At 50.3% G+C, this 10,158-nt stretch overlaps 1 protein-coding gene across 1 annotated transcript in view; it reads right to left on the bottom strand.

Annotated features, from left to right (window-relative positions):
* Nucleotides 1–703: 703 nt before the first annotated feature.
* KLHL22 (kelch like family member 22) overlaps nt 704–10,158 on the bottom strand; it is a 53,613-nt gene continuing 44,158 nt past the window's right edge. The window contains exons 6-7 of the mRNA XM_007974982.3: nt 5,615–5,848; nt 704–1,627 (exon numbers count right to left, since the gene is read on the bottom strand). Coding sequence (XP_007973173.1) covers nt 1,262–1,627; nt 5,615–5,848 — 600 coding nt within the window. The 3' untranslated portion in view covers nt 704–1,261. The remainder of the gene's footprint in view (nt 1,628–5,614; nt 5,849–10,158) is intronic.

Genomic DNA, 10,158 nt, shown 5'->3' with positions numbered 1-10,158 from the left:
TGCTCTGCCCAGTCAACTGGGAGAGGATGGGGCCTTGGCAAGTTACAGCCCTGTCTGCAGGATGGCTCTGGGCACAAGGCCCATAGTAGGAGTCTGCAGGTGCAGACCCTGTGAGGGCATCTAGATGGAAGAAAGCTTCCTGTGGTGCAGCCCTGTGGTCAGGCTGGTGTGGACTCACAGCCCATCCATGCAGGGTGCAGGCTAAGCCTGGTGGTCTCAAGAGGGCAAGAAAAGCACCGGGACAGGTGAAAAGGGGAGGGTCCAAGCTGCTGTGCCAGTGTGGTCCTTGAGACTGGGTGTCTGAGGGTTACCTGGCAAACCTGTAGCACATGCAGATCCCCTCCCCAGCACACTCAGCTTTAGGAGGTTGGGAGGAGCCGGGCACAGGCCAGAGGGGCCACCCTCCATGCCCCTGTGATGCTGCCCTGCTCCCAGGTGTTGAGGCTCTGGCTCCCTGACCCTCTCAGGCTACACAACCACCTGTCACCAGACCAGGGCAAGTTCCAGCTTTCCCACTGACTGCCCTGTTAGCTTGTGGAGTTGACTGTGCTTCCCTCTCAGGCAGGGTCTTCCTAGTGCCACTTGGCTTCTGGCCTGGGCTTCCACAGCCTTCCAGATGGCAGCTCTGACCCCAGAAGTCACACTTCCCAGGGATGCAGCTTGGATGCACTGTGGAAAGGAACTGAGGCTGTGGCTACAGAAAAACAGTTAACACCTTCTGTAAGATGCTTTATTTCATTGATCAACAACATGGGGTCTGAAAACCCAGCGGGAGGGGTCTTTTTATCACAGAGCCAGTCCCAGGAGAGCTGATGCATCTCTGCTCCTCTGCCCCTCAGGAGCTCTCATCCTCCAACCCCAGCTACTCCCACAGGCCCACCCCATTCACAGAAAGAGGGCTGCCACGTACCTCAGCCCCCCTGCCCAGGCTGTCAGCTCCCAGGTCCCTTTGGATAAGGACTGATCTAGGCAGGGAGGAAAGAGAAGGCCAACCCCTCCAGGGCTCACTGAGGAAGACCAAAGCCTTTCAGAAGCATTTCCTGCTGTGATGTAATCCACAGGCTGGGATCTGCACGGCCCTGAGATGCCTGCGGCAGGCTGGCCAAGGGGCTGGTGTGAAGAAAGAGGGCAGGGCCCCCAAGCTGTGGCCAACAGGGGCAGGGGGCCCTGCCCTGGAGTAAAGTGCTGTGGCCTAGGCTGCGTGGGTTTCACTGCCCTGCAGCCCCAGCCGCCCTTCCCTCTGACACCAGGCACGGGAAGCCTAGTCCTCACTGGAGTTGTCAAACTCCTCCCAGTCAGACACACTCATCACCTCAGAGGCAAAGTCCGGGTCGGCCTGGCTGCGGTCAGGGGTACCGCGGGGCGGCTCGAGGAGCAGGGAGCGAGGCAAGGTGAGCACACAGGCCGCCAGGCCTGAGATGGAGTTGTCCAGCTGGGGCCCCTCCTCCCAGCAGTCCTTCTCCACATCGTAAATGTGCACGTAGCCCGTGCGGCTGCCACGGTTGTGTGAGCGGCCACCTAGCACATAGATCCTGTTGTCCAGCACGGCAATGCCAGGCTCACCGTGCCCAGCAGGGAGTGGGCAGACGGAAGACCACTGTCCAGACGTGCAGCTGTAGCAGGCCACCTGCAAAGCCAAGGCCAGAATAAAGCCCAGCACCCGCTGGGACAAGGCTGCCAGCTCCCCTACAAGCCCACTGACCAAGGTGGCCACAGTTACCCACCATTCCGACAGGTCAGATCCCCTGGAAGGATGGCACAGGGCCAGTGTTGAAACATCCTGCCCATGGGCTAGGCTGCTGCTCTCTCACTCAGGGATGGCTGAGTCTGCAGGAGCCTGTCTTTTGGGCCCTCCCCTAGAATGATCCGATTCCCTCTGGCTTTGCTTGAGCCTAGCCCTTCCTTCAGGCCACCTGGCCCTAAGCCAGTCTCTGCCCTCAAGTGTGTGGCTATGCCCCCATCAGCATGTGGTTGTTCCCCATGTCTGAGGGCACTGCTTCTCTCCCCTCCAGGAAACGGAAGCTGCCTGAGAAACAGGGACTCCACTGAAATGTCTTCAATCTCACCTGCAGCACTCAACACAGGCAGCAGGACAGGGGGAGGAGACAGAAAGTGGAAGTAATTCCTTGCAGAGTAATCAACATCAACAATCTCTTGTCTTCAAAATTGTCCAAAACAGTAAACAAAGACATGGAAAAATGTTCAACCTACTAGTAATTCAAGAAATACAAAATCAAAACATCAGAGACAAATTTTCCAACTATTAACTAGCAACCACTGCAGAGAAGAAAAATCACAAAACCCAATGCTGGTGAGGGTGTGGTAAAGCCATACTACTATGTATCTGTCTGACATGCCAGAAAAGGAATTTGGCAATAAGTATTAAGAGCCATGAAAATCTTATCAACTGATTAGCCGTTTTTGGTTCTCTAGCTATGGTGGGCAGAATAGTGGCCCCCAAAGATGTCTAGTTCCTAATCTCCAGAATATGCTACCTTAAGTGGCCAAAGGGGCTTTGCAGATAGGATCGAGGGTGCGAGAATATAGAAAAAAAAAAAAAAAGAATTAAAGGTGCAGACCCTGAGATGAGGCAGTTTTCCTGGATTTTCCAGGTGACCCATCCAATTGCATGAGCCCTTAAAAGTGGAAGGGGAGAGGCTGGGCACAGTGGCTCACACCTGTAATCCCAGCACTTTGGGAGGCCAAAGCAGGCGGATCACAAGGTCAAGAGATCGAGATCATCCTGGCCAACATGATGAAACCCCGTCTCTACTAAAAATACAAAAATCAGCTGGGCATGGTGGCACATCCCTGTAACCCCAGCTACTCGGGAGGCTGAGGCAGGAGAATCGCTTGAACCCGGGAGGCGAAGGGTGCAGTAAGCCAAGAGCACCACTGCACTCCAGCCTGGTGACACAGCGAGACTCCATCTCAAAAAAAAAAAAAAAAAAAAAGTGGAAGGGGAGGCTTGGGGTGGTAGCTCACACCTGTAATCCCATCACTTTGGGAGGCTGAGGTGCATGGATCACCTGAGGTCAGGAGTTTGAGACCAGCCTGGCCAACATGGCAAAACTCCATCTACTAAAAACACAAAGATCAGCTAGGTGTGGTGGCGAACACCTGCAGTCCTCCCAGCTACTCAGGAGGCTAAGGCAGGAGAATCGCCTAAACCCAGGAGGCAGAGGTTGCAGTTAGCTGAGATTGCACCACTACCCCCCAGCCTGGGTGACAGACCAAGACTCCATCTCAAAAGAAAGGAAGGGTAAAGCCAGACGAGAGAGCTGAGAAGTGAGGAGGACTCAACCTCCCATTGCTGGCTTTGAAGATGAAGCACCCCGAAGCCAGGAAAAGTGGGGACCTTTAGAAGCCAAGAAGGCCCTCAGCTGACAGCTAGCAAGGAAATGGGACTGCAACTGCCAGGGACTGAATTCTTCTAACCACCTGGGTGAGCAAGGAGGCAGATCCCCACTAGGCTCTCCACAAAGGTAAGATGCCCTGACCACACCCTGGTTTTAGCCTGGCAAGGCCCTGTCAGAGGACTTGTGAATGCAGAATACATTTATCTTAAGTTGCTAAGTTTGTGGGGATAGGTTACTGCAGCAATAGAAAACGAATGTGCTGGTCCGGAGGATCTCACAAGCAGAGGGCCTGTTAAAACCCAGATTGCCAAGCCCCACCCTCAGGGCTTCTAAATCGGTGGGTCTGAGGTGCTTCATCACACAGCGTTCCCAGGTGATGCAGACTCTGTTAGTCTGAGAATCACACTTTGAGAACTATGGCATGAACCTAAGGAAATAATCCAAAATACTTGAAAAGTCCAACAAAGCAACTGTTACTTGTTGTGTTATTTGGAATAATTAAAACTCAGACACAAGAGGGGATTATGAAGATTGAGTGTTAAACTGGAAAATGCCCAGGACAAAAGTCACTGAGAGAAGCAGAATGGGATATAGGATGCTCTTTTTTGTTTGTTTGTTTGTTTGTTTGAGACAAGGTCTCGCTCTGTCGCCCAGGCTGGAGTGCGGTGGTACCATCACTGAGGTTCACTGTAGCCTCAACCTCCTGGGCTCAGGTGATTCTCTCTTAGCCTCCCAAGTAGCTGGGACCACAGGTGCAAGTCACCATGCCCGACTAATTTTTTTTTGTATTTTTAGTAGAGATGGGGTTTCACCCTGTTGCCCAGGCTGGTATCAATTCCTGGACTCAAGCCATCCACCTGCCTTGGCTTCCCGAAGTGCAGGGATTATAGGCGTGAGCCACTGTGCCGAGCTCAGAACGGGATGCTTTCAGGCAGAAAACATACACGGTCAATACTGAAGATGGTCATATGGAAAAACAGTGCTTCAGGGGCCTGATTATAAATGCTTTTCCTCACCCATCTCTATTTTTTTTTCTTTTTTTGAGACGGAGTCTTGCTCTGTTGCCCAGGCTGGAGTGCAGTCGTGCGATCTCGGCTCACTGCAACCTCCGCCCCCCGGGTTCCAGCGATTCTCCTGCCTCAGCCTTCCCAAGTAACTGGGATTACAGGCGCCCACCAGTGCACCTGGCTAATTTTTGTATTTTTAATAGAGATGGGGTTTCACCATCTTGGCCAAGCTGGTCTTGAATGCCTGACCTAGAGATCCACCCGCCTCGGCCTCCCAAAGTGCTGCAATTACAGGCGTGAGCCACCATGCCTGGCCACCCATCTCTATTTTTTAAAGTTCCTGCAATGTGGTTATATTAACTTTATAATAAAAGTTTTGTTCTTTTGTTTGTTTTGTTTTGTTTTTAATAGAGACAGGGTCTCATTCTGTCACCGAGGCTGGGGAACAGTAGTGTGATCATAGCTCAATGAAGACTCCAACTGCTGGGCTGAAACGATCCTCCCACCTCAGCCTCCTGAGTAGCTAGGACTACAGGTATGTGCCACCAGCCTGACTCTAAAAGTTTTTTTTTTTTTTTTTTTTTTGAGACAAGGCCTGGCTCTGTCACCCAGGCTGGAGTGCAGTGGTGTGGTCTCAGCTTACCGCAACCTCTGCCTCCTGGGCTCAAACCATCCCCCCACCTCAGCCTCCCAAGTAGCTGAGATTACAGGCATGCACCACCACACCTGGCTAATTTTTGTATTTTTGTAGAGATGGGGTTTCAACATGTTGCCCAGGCTGGTCTCAATCTCCTGAGCTCAAGCTATCCTCTCACCTTGGCTTCCCAAACTGCTTGGATTACAGGCATGTGCCACCACATCCGGCCTAAAAGTTTTTAAGAATAATAAGCAAAGGTAGATGTGTATGTGTATGATACTGTCATGGTGACATTTGTCCAAACCTACAGAATGTACCAAGAGTGAACACTGTGGACTCTGGTTGATGGTGACGCATCAATGCAGTTTCTACAACTGTGACCTATCCACCCCTGTGGAGCGAGAGGTCTGCAGTGGGGAGGCTGTATGTGTATGCAGGGAAAAAGGGGTGTATGGAAACTGTACCTTCCACTTAATTTTGCTGTGACCCTAAAACTGCTTTGAAAAATAGTCGATTTTAAAAAGGCACGTGTTTCAATTACATTTTCCATCAACAACAACTGAGAGGGTTGGGAATGATGATGGGCGTGGACAGCCCCCGGCCCCACTCACCTGGTGCACATCCCTCCTGTATCCAGCATCATTGTTGCTGCCCCCGATCACGTACAGCTTGTTGAGGAGGGTTGCCATGCCATGCCAGGCGCGCCGCACAGGCCCATCAGCCAGTGTGTGCCAAGTGTTGCTGCCTGGGTCATAGCAGTGTGTCTCTTTCAGGTAATCCTCCCCTCTGCGGCCGCAGGTGATATACATCTTCCCCTCCAGTGTCGCGCCTGCGTGGGCATACACCTGTGTGGAGCCACCAGGAGAAATGGTGTGAGAGGGCAGTGAGGAAGCGTGGCTGGGTGCTCTGTCAAGGCCAATCACCACCCCACACCTGCCTGACAACACTGTGAGGCTGCACCACTTCCCACTTACTCCTCACATACAGACAAGAATCCTCCCTCGATTCTCACGGGACATACTGTCTTTGTCACTGACCTCTAACCTCTTCCCAATAGGGGATACATCTATAGACTCAGATGAAATGTAACCTTTGTCTTTCCTTTGCCCCTAAAGTTAACATCTGCCTGGGGGAACTCCAAGAAAATAAAAGCATGTTTTTCAAGCCAGTCTGGGAGAAGCCACAGAACCCTGGGGACTGCTGACCTGCCCTCAGTGGCCTGCACCCCTCCCCCACTCCCACTGGACATGCAATCCTCCGGGCCTGCTGACCCTGCTTTCAAAATCTGTTTGTAAATATCTGACATCAAACTTATGATGTGGGGAGAAAAATACACATGGCTCTGGATCCTGGTCCTGAATCTTTTGTGGGCTTTTTACCTTCCCTCTGGTGGGCTATCTCTACAGGCCCAGCCTGCCCCCATCACGGGAACCTCTTACCTTGGCCCCAAGGTAAGAGAACCCACCCCTCACACCCAGCAGGCCAACAGAAGGCCCCAAGGCAAGGCCCTGGGTGTTTTGAGGGTAGAGGAGCCCCTCAGGGTGTGCAGCCTCCAGAGCTATGTCACCGGGCAAGTCACTAACACTGAGGCCATGCGGGTGACAAAACAAGAGTCTAGAGAGGTGGACAAAGCAGTGGGGAGGAAGAAAACACACCAAGGGTTTGGTTTGGGTCTTCTCCTATCACCAGTAAGGGTCTGGGGGGGTTTTCTTTTTTTTTTTTAGACGGAGGCTCGCTCTGTCACCAGGCTGGAGTGCTGTGGCGTGATCTCGGCTCACTGCAACCTCCGACTCCCTGGTTCAAATGATTCTCCTGCCTCAGCCTCCCAAGTAGCTGGGATTACAGGCATGCACCACCAAGCCCAGCGAATTTTTGTATTTTTAGTAGAGACGGGGTTTCACCATGTTGGCCAGGATGGTCTCGATTTCCTGACCTCATGACCTGCCTGCCTCAGCCTCCCAAAGTGCTAGGATTATAGGCGTGAGCCACCACACCCAGCTGAGGTTTTTCTTTTTAATTAAACTTTTAATTTTGAGATAAGTGTAGAGTAACGTATAGTTGGAAGTAACAATACAGAGGTCCCATGTGCCTTCCTTCCCCAATGGTAAGAGCCTGTGTCACTATATCAGTGTCACCAGGATCCCAAGGGGCTGCCCTTTAGGGTGACACCCACTCACCTCCCTTACCCTAATCCCTTCCTTAAGCCCTGGAAACCACCAATCTCTTCTCTATTTCTACCATTTTGTAACTTCAAGAGTGTTGTCTGAATTAAATCAGTATACAACCTTCTGACATTGGCTTTCTACCCCAACCCAGGTTCTACCAAGTTATTGCATGTACAGGTTGAGTACTTTCAAAATCTGAGACTTTTTGAGCACATACATGGCACTCAAACGAAATGCATTTCAGACTTTTGGATAAGAAATGCTAAAGCAGTAACTATAATGCAAAGATTCCAAAATCTGAAAAAATCTGAAATCCAAAACACTTCTGGTCCCCAGCATTTCAGATAAGGGGTATTCAACATGTACCAATAGTTAGTTCCTTTTCTATTGCTGAGTAGTATTCCATGTGTATCCACCACAGCTTGTTTAACAATTCACTGCTGAAAACATCTGATTTGTTTCCAGTTTCTGGCTATTACCAATAAAGCTACTATTAATCTTCATGTACAGATAAGTTTTTTTTAATTTTTTTATTTTTTGAGACAGGATCTTGGTCTATTGCCCATGCTGGAGTATAGTGGCACAATCTTGGCTCACTGCAACTTCTGCCTCCTGGGTTCAAGCAATTCTCATGCCTCAGCCTCCCAAGTAGCTGGGATTACAGGCACGCATCACCATGCCTGGCTAACGCATACAGAGTAGTTTTCATTTCTCTGGGATAAACACCCAGGATGGTAACTGCTGGGTCACATGATAGTTGGAAGAACTGCCAGATCTGTTTTCCAGAGTGGCTGTACCATTTCACATTCCTATCAGCAATGCATGAGCATAGTTTCCCTGCACAGTCACCAGTATTTTCTACTTTTTATTTTAGTCATCCTGAGGTAGTTCTCTCACTGTGGCTTTAATCTGCATTTCCCTAATAGCTAATAATGTTACACATCTCCTTATATGCTTATTTGCCATCTGTATATCCTCTTCAGTGAAATGCTTCTTCAACTCTTTTGCCTTCTTTTTTTTTTTTTTTGAGACAGAGTCTCGCTCTGTCGCCCAGGCTGGAGTGCAGCGGCATGATCTCGGCTCACTGCAAGCTCTGTCTCCCGGGTTCACGCCATTCTCCTGCCTCAGCCTCCCGAGTGGCTGGGACTACAAGGCGTCTACCACCACACCCAGCTAATGTTTTGTATTTTTAGTAGAGACGGGGTTTCACTGTGTTAGCCAGGATGGTCTCAATCTCCTGATCTCGTGATCCACCCGCCTCGGCCTCTCAAAGCGCTGGGATTACAGGTGTAAGTCACCGTGCCCAGCTTCTTTTGCCCTCTTCCTAATGGGGTTATTTGCAGTATTTTGCCAAGGTTTTGTTTTGTTTTGAGATGGACACTCACTCTGTCGCCCAGGTTGGAGTGCACTGTCTCGGCTCACTACAACCTCCACCTCCCAGGTTCAAGCGATTCTCCTGCCTCGGCCTCCCAAGTAGCTGGGATTACAGGCGTGTGCCACTGTGCCCGACTAATTTTTGTATATTTAGTAGACACGGGGTTTCACCATGTTGGCCAGGCTGGTCTCGAACTCCTGACCTCGTGATCCACCCACTTTGGCCTTTCAAAATGTTGGGATCACAGGTGTGAGTCACCGCGTCTGACCTTTCATTGAGTTTTAAGAGTTGTTTATGTATGTATTTATTTAATACTAGTCCTTTGTCAGATAGGTGGTTTGCAAATATTTTTTAATTTTGATGAAGTCCAGCTTATCAATTTTTCTTTTTATGGCTCATACTTTTGGGGTCAAGTCTAAGAATTCCTTGCTCTAGCTAGATCCTCAAGATTTTCTTCTGGTCATCACATCACGCGGCCGCTGCAGGGACCAGACCCAGACGGCTCCAGAGCCTCTGCGCCCAGGGGGTGGGGCGGTGGGCGATGGTGGCGACGCTTCGGCTCCTTCTGAGTTGCCTGCTGGCCCCATGCCCCACTCCACCCTCACAGGCTGGGGATGGGCCCTGGCGAGGCTGTGTGGTTTCAGGAGCAGAGTTGCAGAATCCAAGGACCCATTTTGTTCTTTCTCTGCACTGCTTTATGGGAGGCATTATGGCCCCCAAAGACATAATGACAAATACTCATGCTAAATCCATACTCAATTCAATGAACTCCCTCAGGAAAAGCAATACCCTATGATGTGACATTGAGAGTAGAGCAGAAAGACTTCCCTGCCCATTGGATTGTGCTGGTTGCCTGTAGTGATTACTTCTGTGCCATGTTCACTAGTGAGCTTTCACAGAAGGGGAAACCTTATGTTGACATCCAAGGTTTGACTGCCTCTACCATGGACATTTTATCGGACTTTGTGCACACAGAAACAGTACATGTGACAGTGGAGAATGCACAAGAACTGCTTCCTGCAACCTGTCTGCTTCAGTTGAAAGTGTAAAACAAGCCTGTTGTGAGTTCTTAGTCAGTTGGACCCTTCTAATTGCCTGGGTTATTAGGGATTTTGCTAAAACCCCAATTGTGTTGACCTGATGCAAGCAGCCAGAAGCATTTTCCTGAAGTGATATAGCATGAAGAGTTCATTCTTCTGAGTCAAGGAGGGGTGGAAAAGCTAATCAAGTGCGATGAAATTCAGGTGGATTCTGAAGAGCCGGTCTTTGAGGCTGTCATCAACTGCCTGAAGCATGTCAAGAAACAGCAGGAAAAACCCTTGCCTAACCTGCTACAGTATGTGCGGATGCCCCTGCTAACCCCCAGGTATATCACAGATGTAATAGGTGCTGAGCCTTTCATCCGCTGTAGTTTACAATGCAGGGATCTGGTGGATGAAGCAAAGAAGTTTCATCTGAGGCCTGAACTTCAGTGTCAGATGCAGGGACCCAGGACAAGGGTTCACCTAGGAGCCAATGAAGTGCTTTTGGTGGCTGGGGGCTTCGGAAGCCAGCAGTCTCCCATTGATGTGGTAGAGAAATATGACCCTAAGACTCAGGAGTGGAGATTTTTGCC

Source organism: Chlorocebus sabaeus, chromosome 19 (genome assembly GCF_047675955.1).
Source record: "Chlorocebus sabaeus isolate Y175 chromosome 19, mChlSab1.0.hap1, whole genome shotgun sequence".
Taxonomy (NCBI): Eukaryota; Metazoa; Chordata; class Mammalia; order Primates; family Cercopithecidae; genus Chlorocebus; species Chlorocebus sabaeus.
The sequence above is the reverse complement of the archived record's forward strand: the minus strand, read 5'-3'. Positions and strand labels throughout refer to the sequence as shown.